Source organism: Dipteris shenzhenensis, chromosome 16 (assembly GCF_047967505.1).
Source record: "Dipteris shenzhenensis isolate YYH24624 ecotype China chromosome 16, Dip_SZ_1.0, whole genome shotgun sequence".
Classification (NCBI taxonomy): Eukaryota; Viridiplantae; Streptophyta; class Polypodiopsida; order Gleicheniales; family Dipteridaceae; genus Dipteris; species Dipteris shenzhenensis.
In genome coordinates this window covers 44,349,378-44,366,422 of record NC_141611.1, presented here as the reverse complement: position 1 = coordinate 44,366,422, position 17,045 = coordinate 44,349,378, and the positions used below count along the sequence as shown (strand labels likewise).

Sequence of the window (17,045 nt, the reverse complement as noted above, 5' to 3'; positions counted from 1 at the left end):
ACACATAGTGCAGTTTCAATCTCATGATAGTCACTCATAAGATTGAAAACCATAAACTCCATAGCAGGGACTAGCTACTATGACATCCCCAATGACATCATCCGTGGCCAACAGTGGGTGTACACTGTAGACCGTAGTATAAGCATATGCTCTCGCACATACAAATCCACACCCCCCCACATACTTAAGCATCCATTTATACAAAGGTCTTCGCACTGAGTTTCTGTCAGCACTCTGGAGGTGAAGAATAGACTCGGCCGTGACAAAGCCTAGCACTAAAGGAGAAGGTAGAATAAATGTAATGGTAGAAACCAGGTAGATAAATTGCCAACAGGTGTACCAACACCTTCAGTAAACGATCATTGAGGTAAGGTACCAAATCTGGCTCCAATTGCTGCACACTCTCAAGTGTTCTTCCATGTGAGTCTGTGTAGGGTAGAGCACTCAAAGGGTAACCTGGCTGGATGATGTCACGTTTCGGACAAGTTGGAAAAAGTATTCGCATAGAAAAGCCGGCTCTCAAACAAAGCCTGCGCTAAATTAGAGAGACGTACACAACTGGATAAATGAGCTAAGCTTAGAGCATGAAGCAGTCTTCAGTCGAAGCGGGAGCAAAAGCTCCACTGATTAAGATCTGAAAAACTGCCAAGGATTAAGGTGAGGCCACCGCCAGAAAAGGCGTATATACTAGCAATCAAGGCAATCGGGGGAAACAGAAGGCTCTTTCCCCTTCGATGGATGCTGGTGTAGGCGGTGTGCCACAAAGGCTTTAAGGAGAAAGCTCGAACAAGACAATCGAAATTTGAACTGTACCGCGTCCATTTCTATCTGTAAGCTTTTGCAGCTCTTGAATAAACGTATCTGCACGTTTGCTTCGCAACTGCACAGAAGATTGATTCTTCGGATTGAACAGAAGAATGATTTAGCAGTCGAAACGAGTAATTGACCTCGTGGCAATCTTGCTTGTTTGCAATCGATCTTCAAAGAAGCAAACATCCGAGACAGAAATCGAGCAGCTTACAATTCCAGCAGTTCACACCTGATCGCTATTTTGGTCCAGAGATTCGAGCCTAGGAATTTCAGAAAAGTATTGACATCTCGCGACAATCAGAGATTAGTTTTCTGCAGTCAGAGGTCAGCGCAGTGGGATCGATTGGCTGGAAAGGTACCTCCGCATCCATGGCAGGGCGGCGTCCATGCTCCATTCAATCTTTTCAATTTTCGGCGGATCGATCGATCGATCTCGCTTTCTCAAGAACCGTGCTGTAGAAAAGCCTTTGTTTCCACACTTGTTCCATCTTCCCGCTTCCTTCCTCTGCTCTTGCTCTCATGCCCTCGCTCCCATAACCTCCTCACAGCCCCCATGGCTCTCCTCTTCTCCTCCCCCTCCATCTTCCTTCTCCTTTGCGCCTTCCTCTTCTCCCCTTGCGCCTCTCTCGCAGCCCGCTCCTCCCACCTTTCACAGCCTGCTTCGTCGATCGCTGCCGGGATCACAGACGGGCGAATTCGATCGAACCTGGCAGCGATCGCGCACATAGACAAGGATTGGATTGGTGAAAATCCTTCTGCTGACTCGGAGATTGTGTCGCAATCCCATGAGAACGGTGGCCTAAGAGAGGAACAAGCTGGAGCGATCGCAACTTCGCGTAAATTGATGGGGAATGAGAAAGAGATTAATAAAACCTCGAATGGAACCTCGAGTGGACAATTGCACAAGGACGGAAGTTCGCCTGTTCACGACACAACAGGTGAAACTCAAGTAATGGCCGTACCACCTTTTGTGCATTAAGTGCTTACTCTTCTTCCTTCTTTCCTTGTTCTCAAACTGCGCATGAACATAAATATTTTCGTTCAGTCTTTGTTTTTGAATGCATGGATACAGTCGGCGTTCAAGATAAAATTTTCCGAACTTTATGTGCAGGTTAACAACACGAAGCATACTCCACCTGACAACGAGAAAGGATCATCGAATTCATCGGCAGTCCCTCTTTCACCCGTCCCGGATGACAATACACGGCCAGGTGTAAACACAAATGAGAGGGAGACTGGTAATAACTCCTCCTCACCCGGGATGAAGAAACCGGAAGTTTCCACCAAAAGCGACAACAGCACAGCGACGAAGAAGAAATTTCCTGTCAAAGAGCCGAATGAATGCGCAGAAAACCACTACTGTCAAGATCGTAGCAAGGTGTTAAGTGCCTGCCTGCTCACATCAGGCGCACAAATTTCAGATGGTCAGTAGCAGAAATTGACTTGAATGACTTAGTCCAATTCACTAAGGTTCAACATTTGTGACGAACTTGCAATTACGGAAGTGATACGGATATCCTGTGATCAGAAATGTTCGTTAATAAATGAATGCTCTCCTGAGTCCTAGCTTGCATAGAGTATCCGTATCAGCGGCACAAAACAGTCAAAGCATAGTCCTCCACATGATTGTCAATGGCAAGTTTAGCCATGAAACCTGCCATGGTTACGTTGTTTTGGCTTATCAATATGATTGGTTATTATCGTCTCTTCAACAAAGCTATGCCTTGATTGTGCAGGAAACGTGCTTTCTCTGGCAATTTCAAGCGATGGAAACGATACCGTAAATGTAACAGTGGTTGCTCCAGCCTTTCTGAGAGCCACCACGTCACAACTGTTAGTGCAAAAAGGAAGGAAAGAAATGGTAAGCTCTGAAACACTTATCGTCACTCAGCCCTTATAAATATATAACCTTCCTGCTTATGCAGAATTACTTCCCAAACCCTTACATAAGAAATTTCTCAAGAGTTTTGAGGATATTTTTACAGGTTCATTTTTCTATGGATCCAAAGACTGCATCAAAGGGATTGTATTCTGAAGGAGCCAACAACACTAGTATCAATATTACTACAGCCCATGGTGAATGCAAAATAGGAGTTCCCATTGATTATCTGCGAGCACAACAGAAATCCTTTGAGCCTTTTCCATACTCCTCCTTTATTACACCCATGGCAGGTGTGTATGTGCTCCTCGTTGTCCTTGTCATGTTAGCTGGGATCACGCTGTTCTGCAAGTACTGTAGAAGAAAACAGCCTCGTGATGGTGTAAAGTATCAAGAATTGGAGATGAATGTACCTGGAGTAGGTACACCGAAAGAAAAGGTTGGGAAGCTGGGAGAGGAAAGCACAGATGGGTGGGATGAGATCTGGGATGATGATTGGGAGGATGCAGAAGCTGCCAGATCCTCTGCACGACTAAGCCAGAATTTATCTTCAAGAGGCTTGGCAGCTAGGAGAGGCAATAAAGACGGTTGGGAGAATGGTTGGGATGACTGAAGGACCCACAGAAGCCCTTTGTTGGGTGTACCACATTGACTGCTCTCTCAATTTGAGGTTGAATTAGGGCATGTAGATCTCCTACCTACCATGGCTGAATTCCATCTTGTTGATATCAAGTGGTGGAGGGTATCAAAGGGAAACGGTAAAGGCTGACCTGTTTCTTTAAATGGAATACTTTACAATCCAGATATCAGCCGAGAGTGTTTTGTATCCCTTTTTTTTGAAAATATTTTTACTGAAACGATTTTTAAAAGGTTGCATAACTTGAAATGTTTTCTGTATGGGCACTGTAAAATTATAGGCCTCTTTTTGGCTGCTTCGTTCTTGATGGAGGACTCGGCTGACACATTTTTATTTAGTTTGATAAGCAGGCATCCTTCTTCTCTCTCTCTCTCTCTCTCTCTCTCTCTCTGGTCTCCCCCTAAGATAGGGAACTCAGGAAAGCTGGTAAACAGGCGGTCTACAAGAAAAAGATGTCATAGAAGAATCTGGGAAGGCAAAAACAGAAAAGAGGCCCTCATCCTTTAACTGATGTAAAAAAATTTGAGTCTTCCTATGGACATTATCTTTTTTTTTTGGGGGTTTTGCTAAGCACTGTGTGCTTTGTTTCATTCCCAAGATCATATTTGGTCTTCAGAAGACAATAAAATACATCCTCTCTCTGTCTCTCTCTCTCTCTCTCTCTCAAACACTCCCATGGCTTTCTCCACACTCTGCCAGCGGTGCATATGTATGTATGTATGTATAGATAGCTAGCTCCCATGGATTTCTCCAGACTCCGCCAGCAGTGCATATCTATGTATGTATGTATGTGTGTATGTATGTATGTATAGATAGATAGATAGATCGATAGTGGAGAGAGAGAGAGAGAGAGAGTCTATTAAAGTCCACGGGAGACCAACAGGTCTATGGGACACAAAAAAACCCATTTAGTACATCTGCTTAGGGAGGGCCCATAGCAATATATTACATCATCTCTCTCTCTCTCTCTCTCTCACACACACACACACACACACACACACACACACTCCCACGGCTTTCTCCAGACTCCGTCAGCGGTGCATATGTATGTGTGTATGTATGTATAGATAGATGGATAGCTCCCATGGATTTCTCTAGACTTCGCCAGCGGTGCATATCTATATATCTATGTATGTATTTATGTGGGTATAGATAGATAGATCGATATATATATATATATATATATATATAGAGAGAGAGAGAGAGAGAGAGAGAGAGAGTCTATTAATGTCCACGGGTGACCAACAGGTCTATGAGACACAAAAAAGCCCATCTAGTATATATACTTAGGGAGGGCCTATAGCAACACCCAATGAGTGTGAAACTCTGTTATTTAGGATACCTACATAATATCTGAAAACATAATCAGCCATACATCAGTTTAAGACTAAGAGTCTTTTGGTTTTGATTTAAACTCCTTGATGAGTGCTGTACCCTCACGGTATACTACCCATTTTCCTTCTTTCCTAGCAGCCTTGACCTTGGCTAATTCCGTTGTATTATCCTTCAATTGGGCTCGTGTGAGTTCCTTGGCTATCCATACCTTGGTCCCTTTCAGCTTGGCAAATTGTCGGAGAAGTTTGATCCGTGAATCCTGTGAGCTAAGCGTAAAAATAGCATGTCCCTTAGAGTGTTGGATATTAGGTGCTCCATCATCACCCTCATTTCTATCTTGGAGGACTCAAAGTCCACCAGCTTGACTATATGTAATTTATCAGAAACGTTTTCAATAACCTGAACATGTTCCTCAACCTGCATGTTGGTTTCTTCTGGAAACATTCTCTCAATGCTTAAATCAATATTTTGGGTGGCACAAAGCATAGCCACAGTATTTTTAGAAACCATTGTAGTCAATTTTTCTTGAGGAACTATTCCTTGTGTAGCTAGCAATATCACTGCTTGGGCATCTTTGGATGAAACTGGATGTCCCTATTTTGCCTGGTCGCATACTCAACATTGTGACTAGCCACGTTAGCGAATCAATTCATTGGCTTAGACACTTTGGACGTGGAAGGAGAGAACAACCCCTTCTCCACAGGATTAACTGGACCTAAACATTCCATGAGTGGAGACATATACCCACCTTGGCTTTCTGAAATGAAGGCATATCTTGCTCAGAAGTGACTGGTGCTTCTGGTGATGGTCCCTCTTGGTGGCCACATTGAGTTTCTTATAATCGATGCAGACCCACCACTTGTTGTTTTTCTTTGGGGTGCTGCTTTGACATGTGCTTAAGTCTCACTGAAAGAGGGTCCTCTTTGTTGTACCAGTCTTCAGAGAGCCCCCCTATTGTAATCTTCAGTGCATTCTCACGTTTGGCTTTGTGTTCTTTGATCTCTTCTTGAATATCAGCTTTACTTGCCTTTGTATAAACCTCCACGGTCACTTCCTTCTTAATTGTTTGCACTTCAGTACGAACTAGGTCTTAAACTGTAGAGACTAGTTGAGGGCAGGCCTTTCTAGATTGCACAACCTCATCAATTACTGCCTGCTTCCCAGGTCCTTAAAGGACCTGAAGTCTAGCTGTCACACCTGCTAGTCGAATCAACTCTCTTACCCATTGCTGTAGCCAAAAAATCTGCTCATGGTGCCAATAATGGGTTGATTCAGACCGACTCGTAGAGAGTTTTTTGTCCAATAGTGGGTTGATTCTGTATATGGAGAGGGTGTCATGGCTGCCACGTTAAGGTTGTTGGGGTTAAGGGGGATTTTGAAGAAGAAGAAGGAGAAAGGCTTGGCCATTCCATGCTGGCCATATCTGCAGTTACCCCTGACTGAGACTAACGCCCCGGGTTCAGCCTAGATAGGGGTTAAGAAAGGGAAAAGACCCCCCCCCCCCCGTGCGACCTTTGATGTACTCCTTGGAAATGAGCTGAAACAGGGGCGACGGTGGGCTGCCTTCATGGCTGCTTACATGGTTGAACCTGGTCGTGCAATTACTGTTTGTGGTGCCCTGTGGACCCTCACAGCTGCTAGTCATGGGATGTGATGCTGTAGAATATGTCTGTGATGTCATGTTCGGAAATTGGAATTGAGGTCAGGTTGATGAAGGGTTTTGGAGAAACATTTAACACCATCCCAAACCTGGTTTTCTAATTTCGAGAGGATGCACGTGATCGTACTTTCTGAAATTAGAATTGAGGTCAGGTTGATGGAGACTCTTGGAGGAATAGCCAGTACCTGGTCTGCTACTTTTGCCTGGCCTGCCTGCTGGATCTGCTCTTGCTGCAGAATCCAAACTGGTTCATGAAGCTAACCATCCAACATGATTGACTTAGTGTTTTTATCATCCTTGGCTTGCTTAACATCCTGGAACAGTTGATTCCAAGTACTCTTATCATCATTGGTTTTTAACATCCTGAAGTGTCAAAGATTCCGGATCCTTGTGGACTTTTGGCTCCTGCTGTATGTGGGCCTTCACACACGGTACAGAACATCTTCTTCAGTTGTCGGGCATCCTCAGCCCATGGCAGTATGGGATGCCTCAGGGCTCCATCAGCTCCAACAGGTCCACATGGCAGTCATGGGTAGAACAGAAGCAGAAACATGTCCTTGTTGCAGCCACGCCAACGTGGAACCTTGCAGCAGGTTTACAGCAGAATCCAGAGGCGGATCTGGGTATTTATAGGCCTGGTTGGGTCTGTTCAGGACAGTAAGGCACCCAGTTGAGAGCTGGCATGTGGCAGCACAGCAACCTACAGGGCTGTCATTCACAGACCAGGTCGGGTCTGCCACAGAGCAGCCCAGGAAAATAGCATTTAGCCCTACTCCAGTCGCCCAATTCCCAGATCCAATCGGCCATCTACAGGAGGCTCCTTCAACATATATAAGGGCCAACTCCTTCATCCTGCAGCATCAGCCGGCCTCAGCAGAGCAGAGTCTCAGCCTAGGCGACCATGACTGACCAGAGGCCACAAAACGGGACCGTGAGGATTGGGAAACCAAAGACGAACGGGATCAAGAAATACTCCTTTCTCCCATCAAACCAAAGGTATCAGAGGAGAGCTAAATAAGCGTGTTTCCTAGGAATACCCTTTGATTCTTATTGCATGCATAGTTGCACGAAACGGCCGTTTCGTGGCTGGAAACGGAAACGGCGAAACGGAAACGGCGTTTCTTGAAGAAACGCCGTTTCGTAAAACCTGTTTTTGCCCTAAATCCCAAAAGTCGTGATTTCGCCGCCTGGCTCCATTTTTCGCCGCCTCCTGCCGATTGCACTCCTCCTGTGCATCCTTGCTGCTCTCTCCACCTTCTCTAAGCTCTCTCCATCCCTCCATCCTTTGCTCTTAGACTCTCCATCCCGTTTTCCTCGGACCTCCATCCTTCTCTCTCCATCCTCTTCATCCTTTGCTCCATCTTCTCCATCCTGCAAAAGCTGCAGCTTGGCAGCCTGCTCTCCATCCCTCCATCCTTCTTCTCTCCATCCTCTCTTTAATCTTACATGTAACCTCTCCATCCTCCTTCACTTCTACCTCTGATCCTCCAGGCTCCTTCCACCTCTCCATCCTCTTTTACCTCTGAGCTCTCCATCCTCCTTCTACCTCTCCATACTTTCTCACTTGTGACCTCTCCATCCTCCTTCTCACCTCTCCATCCTCCTCAATGCCGAGAGATGCTTATTGGGTCCATGTCTCCCTCCTAGATAGTTATAAAGGAGGCAGTGGCTCCAAGAAGTATGAATGATGCATTGATGCTTGAAGGCTGAAGCTTCAAGTATAGATAATTGTATTATGTATGATTTGCAAATTGCACTCTATTGATAATTATATTATGTATAAAAAATAAAATTTTATACATAAATTGTATCATATTGCCGTTTCTTCCGTTTCCGTTTCGGCGGGGCCCGGAAACTCCGTTTCTTCCGTTTCTTCCGTTTCCGTTTCTTCCGTTTCCGTTTCGGTTGGTAACTATGATTGCATGGCTAATTCAATTTTGAAATTTACTTGTCTGTGGTCTCCATCAAGAACAGCAAGAATTGTATTCTAGCTTCTTTGCACTTTAAGGTGAAGTTGTCACTTGATGGCACACGTGGAGGGAAATATTATATGCAGAGCTAGAAATAGCCAAATATGACTGAAAGGATTTCCTGAAGGACATTAGGACTCACTTTCTTCCCTCATAGTACTTGGACCGTCAGAGACCTAGTTCTTTGAGCTATCTTAAGGCCCAAGCGAGTCAACCAACCATTCACGAAAAAGTTCATGCAGGTGGCCTACAATTACAGGAGGAACAGGGACAAGATCATGAACTTTCTCCATGGCATTCACTTCGACATTCAATAGTGCATTTGCAATTTCAAGCCAAAGGATGTGCACTCAGAACTTCATGAGCAAGGGTCAAGGACCCAAGGCTGCCAGTTTCCATTCCCAGTGTTCTTGCTGCTTGTGGTGCTACTATCTCCGAGAAACGTGAAATCTTGGTACTCCACGAGGAGATGGCCTCAACAGCGGCTCAATCACATCCTCATTCCCAATCAAGACAATTATGGTGTCATAGTTGAGGAGATTGAGGATCAGCAGTGATACCTCATTCATTTTCCACCATGTTCAAGTTTTATGGCCAAAAAGTTCTTAATCCTAGCAGATTTCCAGGATCTCAAAGGACATTATCTCCACCAGTGCAGCAAAGAGGGTCCAGCTAACTCATGCTCCAACAGAATCACTAGCCTTAAACGGAGCATTCCTTGGCCAAAGTGTTGCAAGAAACATGGAGGCTAAGGCCACGATCTTAAAGATTTTGGGTGGGTGGGCAACAAGATACTTGGAGTCGCACTGACATAGGCAATAGACATCATTCTAGAAGCACGTTGGTTGCACCATCATCTCACGATTCTAGCATTGGGTTTTGAGTTTATTCCATGGCTTCCCTTGACCATTGATTTCAGTCATCGAGACGGATTGGGATTTCCAAGAGTTATTCGTCTCATAGCTCACTGTCATCCTTATTGCCAGTACTCTCAGAGAATCATAAGATCAAACTTCTCCTGGTTTCAGCCCAATCAACATCATACTGGCTCAGCAAGGCCATAAAGGTGAAGGTGAAAACACAGTTGGTCAATGCAGGCTTCATCAGGCCCATCAATTACCTGTATGCATCCTTGATCCTTTTTGTAAAAAAAAGACTTGTATAGAGCTGAGCAGAAGCTCCTCTTTCCTTATTGAAAGTGTGAATATTATGGAGTATCCATTGCTCCCTTGTGTTGGCTCTTTATTGCTTCTTATGTTGAGTGCTATGTGTGCATACATGAGGGAGAGTACACAGACTGTTTCTTTGAATTCTTCAATGCATTGTGCTGTGTTAAGTCCGGTACAAGCTAGACGGATTGAGTCTTGTTGCTCTCAATGAATGTGGTATCTCAAGCTGAGGCGAGAGTGTCTAAGCATTGAATCTGCAGCTATGGTTGTTTGTAACCGAGTGGTCCTATTCATAATACAAATTCTGTTGGTTTACATCTTTAAGTTCCATTTTCTTGCAATGCTTGTATTCTCTGCACATGCTCATTCACCCGCCTTCATATAGTTTTGCCCAGGCAGCACAAACCCCGGTGATAGGAACGCTTGACGTCTAAGTATGCACCCTGAGTACCGAGTAGGCTTTGCATAGCTAGCAGCCCTGGAAGTGCAAGAGAGGGCATCTTTTTGTCAGGCACTGTGCACTCAAACCGAGAACCAAGCATTGGGTTGACTTGTGAACCAAGGGGTTAGGAAAAAAGATTGCAAACCTTTGGTGATCTTGTTGGGGATGAACGTGCTACAAGAACAATGGGAAAGAGCATATCAATCCATAGAACCGAGTGCACATACATTGAGAGCAGTAGTTCATGTTGGTAGGCGGCGAGCTATGGCAGTTTCTTGGATTGGCATATTACTATGAAAGATATATCCAAGTTGGCGAACGGTGTCTAGACAAAGGAGTGTACACAGGTAGCTTGCAGGTTACTTCAAGCTTTGACTGATGTCTGTCACATGCTCGAAGAGATGCCAAATGTACACGGCCTGGAGAGAAAAACACAGAAGGAGTTGGCAAAATGCCACTAGAGAAGTTGGAATGGAGTCGGAATCAGGGATAGTAGTAGGTCACACTATGCAAAGTGTTTCGAGTGGGTTTTTCCCTAAAGATATAGATCTCTAATACATTTTTCAATCAATATTCTTGGATGCAAAGCAAGTCTACATGAAACCGGGTGTTAATAAGAAATAACCAGCCAATACTCTCACATTAACAACTCAGCAATTAAACAACCAACTTGATTGGAGCTAGAATGCTCCAACCCCAAAACAAAGGCAAAGATTGGCCCCAAACCTTGGCACCCTTTCGGTATTTCTTTATTATCAGGAGGAACCTTGAAACTGGGTTATTCAATGGATTCAATTCATACCTCAGCCCTTAAAGAATCAATGTACCATGCAGATCCCTTGTTGTGCACTACTCTCACCAAGCATGTCAATGGGCATCCTTTTCTGTTCCAGATGGCTTGCACTAAGCTTGTAATTGTTTCTAGCAACCCATATTGGGTCACACAATTCCCATTGCTCTCTCAAGTGCCCACTTGCCCTCTTATTTGCCCAGAGCAGAGAAAGAAGAGCAGAGAAAGAAAGCATTGATACACAGCCAGCATTACGAGAATTGAACAAAGGATCGAACTATCCCCACTGTGAGATCCCTTGCTAGACATAGGCCTTCCACAATGAGTTCGCAAGGAGAGTATGGCACCCTATGTGACCAGCCCGCTCTCCAAAATGGCTTGCAGCTAATTGGAGCAGCTCTAATTAACCAATCAGCTCGAGCTCTCACACCCAAATCGTGAGCCTTATCTCGGCCCCTGTGGACAGTCTGGCTCCAAACAACTAGCCTTCATCCCGCGAGAAAACTAACTAGAGGTGACGCCATTAGCCCATGAGGCTCTATTGCCTAGTCAAACATTCATACGGATGACTTCAATTCCCAGTGATTCTGTCGTACCGTACGTACAATGGCAAAGTGCGATCACCAACCCATGCTCTCTTTCTACCAACTCGGTATTGGCAACCAACATATGGGCCCAAGTAGTCAGCCCATGCTCCCATTCGTTGTCCTTGACCAATCCACAACCTGTATGGATGAATTTATCACCACTAGCCCCTCAAACGGAATTCCCAACTGCCCATGGGCCTCTACAAATGGAGGCGCCGTCAACCCACGAGCCCTCTCCACCAAATGGAATCGTGAATTGCAACATCTGCTCCCTTTTGATGATCAGCCTACACTCCAGATCATCGATCCCCATATAGATGATACCAACTGTAGATTTTATAGTATCTTTTGTAGCCTTCTATCTCTTTTGTGAAGCAAAGCTTGAGATTGGATGTGAAGACTACTTGCTCCATGATCATTTATAACGCACTCAACCATGGAATTGTAGATCTTGACAAGAATGTGGACGGACTAAATCACTTTCACTTGCTAAAGAGGGACCATTGCTCTTTATAAATTGTGCATTCTTTGCATTAATTTGAACATGGATGTCCACGTTTTTCTGACTCCTAGGTGATCCCTATTTGATGTTCTCCTTGGGGCCCATCAAGAAACAACATACAAGCCTGACATGTTTCACAATAGTATCAAACAAAGGAAAAACTAATATCCAATTACATACCAAATCTATTAGTTGAATTTCACTAATTTAAAAACACATATAGCAACAAGTAGTTAAAAGTGTCAATACAAACAAGAATGGAAATAGCTCTTAACTCTAATGATGGTTAACCATATCAAATACACTTAAGTTCAATAACATCAAGACATATCACATGGTAAAATGATAGCAAAAAAAACCAATATGACTACACAAAACTAATTATGACTCCATAGGATTTTAGGTCTCATCATTGTCACTATCTTACAAACCTCAATATCCATGAAGTTTCTTGGACAAATAAGAAATCTTCACAAATGTTTCAAAATCATGCTTCTCTAGTGATTGTAGTAAGGTAAGTGGTTCAATCTATGTCAATGTTGAGAGACAAAGGATTGATTTTCATGCATAACCAATTTTGCTTCTTGAAAGTCAATCCTCTTTCTTTCTCTCTCCAACGAATCTCATCCGATAGCTCCTTTTAGGCTCAAAACACCTTGTACCATTCATGGCTCGTCCAGTCGCATTGATTCTGTAGCACACCTCAAGTTTTTGACAACAAATGATAGAGCATCTTAAATCAGGAAACAAGTGGCAAGATTGGAAAGAGAAGCATCAAGAATGGATCAAGAAGAAGGCATGATGCATCTTGCTTACAAAACTTGAAAGTTTTGAAAGAATGAAAATGAAATGGGAGGCAAATGTGTTCAACAAATAAAAGTGATGTTAACATCAGGAATGAAGGCTGAAAAAGAAGAACAAAGGTGAAGGACAAGGCTCAAAGGATGAAGGACAAAAAGCGAAGGTCTAGCCAACAAACGAAAATAAGCTCCAAACCTGAACGAGCAAATGGTAGAAAAAATGAGAAAAGCCAAAAGCAACAAGTAAAAGGCTAGGGATAAAGGAGAAAGTGAAAGGCAAAAGGAAAAAGGTAAGAAGCCAGAGGAAAAAAGTGAAGGCCCAAGGGAAAAGCACCAAAAGACAGCTGTCAGGCCAAAAGGATAGGGATCATGGGACGAAAATGGAGTGATAGGTGCCGTAGGGCTTGGCAGTTGAGACCTGCAAGGGTAGGGATCTTGGGATGACAATGGATTGATAGGTGTTGTATGACTTGGCAATCAAGACTTGCAACCATTACAGCCATTAGAGGGAATGTCAAGATAAGGATGGCGGCATGGGGAGCTAGGAGCACAAGTGGCTAAGGGAATCTAGGTAGGAGTCATGGCTGAAAGGCTATAAAAGGGAATTCCCTCTTTCATTTGGGGGTTTGTTGGGCTACATGAGGGATAGATTGTATAGCTAGATGGAAGCCAATGTAAAGAGTGATCATTTGGCTCTACATGTGTGTAGCTAGTTTAGTTTCGGGTGAGAACTTGCTCTATTTAGAAGGCATAGACCTAAGTTGTAAAGCCTTTGACCCCATCGACGTAATAGAATAGGTTGGGTTATTGGCAGCGAATGAGCAAATCTCTGTTTTGTTGCCATTGTTGATAGATTAAGAAACTGATGTCATAAGAACAATGTATAATGCAACTCTCTCTCTCTCTCTCTCTCTCTCTCTCTCACTCGCTCCCTCTTATTCACTCTTTCCTACCTTGGCAACCATGATGCCTGTCCATGAATCTAGACTAGGGAATGGGTAAGCATATACTTTGCTTTGGTACAGAGAGTGATTTTTGAGAGAATGCGCCAAGTAGGAGGAATGGTAGAGGTAGGTATAATTTGATAGGATTTAATGGAGCATTGTCCAACTAGACAACATGTGCAAATATATCTCAAATCAATAAAACCAAGCTTTTGATTCTCCAAATTAAGTATGGGCAAAAGAGTTTGGAAGTAGGGAGCAGGGGAGTGGTCATCCAACCTTACCATTGTTACGCTCATGAGGAGAGGCAAATGGAGAGTTGAACTTGCTCAAAAGAATGTAGTAGAGATGAAGTAGTTCTAGGGCACACTAAATAGTCGGAGGGTGCAAGTCATACACAAAACTAGCATGAATGAAGTGCAGACAGCGAACATGTCGGCATGAAAACTCAAAGGTAGAACCAGTAAAGAGGGAGAATATATCAAGCAATAAAGCTAGCCAAAAAGGGGCATTGAGTTGAAGTAGCTATTGAATTGATGGTTTCCAAGGATGACTTATTGCTCAAGATGATGCCAAAGGGATTGTTGTGATGATGCGGTCCAGACACACCAAGAGAGCCACATTGTAGTAAAGGAAAATAAGAAGAGGGATATTGGACAAGCAAGCAAGTCACCACACATTACAAGGCAGACCTAAATTTTCCCTATGTGTATTGTAGCCTTTGGATTCGATTTGGCAACAACGGAGAAAAACAAAGACCCCTCAATATAATGAGACATGATAAATATGACAAATGAAGGAAGAGGGTAAAAGCCAACAAACAAAGGTCCAATTTTGAATGAGCTAGAACAAAGGGTGAAATGGCAAAAGATTATCAATTTGGAAAAGGATGGGGTCAAGCAAGCATGAAGGGGCTTTTGATGGCACAAAAACAAAAGAGGATGACATTAATAAAGCTTCAAGAGGTGCAGCCTCACCAAATGAAGAAAACAAGAGGTAAGGCAAGCATAAAGGCACAATGGGCTATGCAAGATCTAAAGAAGTCCAATAACAATGAGCTTCGAGGGATGTAGCATCAACAAAGAAAAGAAGCCAAGGCAGTTGGCATGAAGACAAGGCCATCAAAGGATCGTGAAGCATGAGAGTGGCGACGCGTGAAGCTATGATCTTTAAAGGATGTAGCCTCTGAAGAACCATGAAGCATGGGAGTGCTTGTGTCCCATCTTGCATAAGTAGGTCCATATGGAGGCACACAGCAAAGGGGTTAACAAAAAGGACTTCACAAATGCATATTCAAGGAAGCCAATGGTGCAAGGTTGAAGAACTAATGTGTCCCAAATTCAAAAGACCGACGGATGAATGATTGACGATAAAATGAAGTAGGGAAGCTCCAAAAGAGCATATTGGGATTGTGTGAGACCAAAACAATACTAGCAGCTAGATACAAATTTGAGGCAACTTCAAAGACCATATGTCCCCAAGAAAAATGTTGGTACCAAGAGGATTAGCTAACAAAGGAGGTATTGAAAGCATAGGAAAAGACCAAACCAAATCTAGGAAACCAAAAAGAAAAGACCAAAGGATAATGATTGAAGTGGCACGTGAAAACTAGCCAAAAGGGGCCAAATACCCAATGATGAGGTCCAACATCGAAGTTGAAGGTCAATGATTGAAAACCAAAGAAGGGCCAAAGATAGACTTTGCAAAGGACAAGGAACAACCATGAACCATGGAAGTATCAAAACAAGAGTAGATAGTTCCATCACATGTGTTAAATCAAAAGGCGATTGGCAACAATGAGGGCAATGAAGTATGACTCCAACATCACATGGCCCTAGGAGCACTGTGGTTCATTAGGACCCTTAGGAGCATCGTGGTTCATTAGGACATGGACAAATTCAGATGGAAGGACAAATGTTAACATTGAAGAAAAATCGTGTTAACATAAGAACCAAGGCCAAAATGAAGAATAAAGGAAAAGTGCAAGGATTGAAGGACCAAGGATGAAGAGCGAAGGTTTGTTTAACAGAAAAAGACAAGCTCTAGAGCCTAACAAGAAAGCGACAACAAAAAGTGGAGAGAAAAACACAAAACGCAAAAGGCTAGGGACAAGATGAAGGTGAAGGGAAAAAGGAAAAAGGCAAAAGATAAGAAGTAGAGACGAAGGTGAAGGTGAAAAGTAGAGAAGAAGAGCGAAGCACCCAAAGATGAATTTCGTAAGGCTAAAAGGGTAGAGATCTCAAGATGACAATGGGTTGATAGACACAATAGAGATTAACACTCGAGACTTGCAACCATGATAGCAACTCATGGGAATGTTAGGATAAGGATGGTAGCATCAAGAGCCCAAGGTGGTAGCAAGTGGGTAAGGGAATCTTGGTAGGAGTCACAGTCGAGAGGCCATAAAAGGGCATGCCTTCTTTCATTGGGGGGGTTGTGCATAGATGTAAGCCAGTGCGATTGCTGATTTGACTCTGCATGTGCCTGAATTTAGTTGGGTTGTGGCTAAGAACTTGTCCTATCTTAGAGGCATAGTTCCGAGTTGTAAATATTACCTTCTTTGAGGGTGATAGAATAGGTTGATTTGTGGGTAGTGATGATGAACAAATAAATGTTTTGTTGCTTATCACAAATAGATTAGGAATGCATGATGTAAGTCTCTCTTTCTATCACTCGCTCTTTTCTACCTTCGCAACCACAACATCTACTGATGAATCTAGAATGCGGAAAGTTGAAATGATGAAATTTTCCCATAAATAAATGCATGTAGGCAATGGAAAGATGAGATTTTCATGGGAACATTCATTCCATGATAGAGAGAACAGAGGAATAAGATTCTCTCTGAAAATAATGGAGAGATTCAATAATAGGTTTTGAGCAAGAAAGATGTAAAATGGCACTAAAAAATGAAAAAGGACATAAAAAATGTGAGAGTGAGAGGGTTGTCCTAGTTGCATGGGAGGATTCAATTTCAAAAGAAATGGTTTGAGAAACTTGGTTTACAATTTTAGTTACAACTGAAAAACATGATCGACAACTAAGGGGTCTGTATTAATTTGGTCCATTGAATAAAGAAATTAAAATTTAGGCCACTTCAATATGCTAATGGCCAATATTATACTCATCCATTAGCTCTTATTTCGATGCTATTTTTTGACACTTTTTACATAGGTTTTTAGTGCAAAGCTTTTCATCGATGTTAGAGCCAAAAGACGTTATGTCCATATTTTTGTCAATATTATCGTTGATATTAGCATCATTATTAGTGCCATCTACTAGGAAGAGTGTCGATATTTTCATCGAAAATGCCTTTGGAAAAAAACACATTAACAAAAACTATTATGAATCTTGCAGAAAGCAAACCAAATTTGATTTTTTTTCACAAACTAAAATATATTGTATCAATGTTATTCTCCATTCTTTAATCAATTGAAGGATCACTGGAATCTTCATTGTGAGTCTAAGGAACTCAAACCATCTTCACTTTCAAAAACTCTAGTAGAAGAGGTATTGGAAGTGC

General features: G+C 43.0%; 1 protein-coding gene across 4 annotated transcripts; it reads left to right on the top strand.

Moving 5' to 3' along the window:
- The first annotated feature begins 497 nt into the window (after positions 1-497).
- Positions 498-3,672, top strand: LOC147893012 (uncharacterized). Of its 4 annotated transcripts, none has more exons than XM_087387735.1 (5): positions 498-830; positions 990-1,759; positions 1,922-2,234; positions 2,547-2,671; positions 2,796-3,672. In XM_087387735.1, exons 2-5 carry the CDS (start codon positions 1,364-1,366, stop codon positions 3,300-3,302), a joined length of 1,341 nt encoding a protein of 446 aa, XP_087243861.1. In that variant the 5' UTR covers positions 498-830; positions 990-1,363; the 3' UTR covers positions 3,303-3,672. The 4 variants fall into 4 exon arrangements, with proteins under 4 accessions (XP_087243861.1, XP_087243860.1, XP_087243859.1 ...); XM_087387734.1 differs by having other exon boundaries at positions 987-1,759; XM_087387733.1 differs by having other exon boundaries at positions 914-1,759.
- Positions 3,673-17,045: the final 13,373 nt, after the last annotated feature.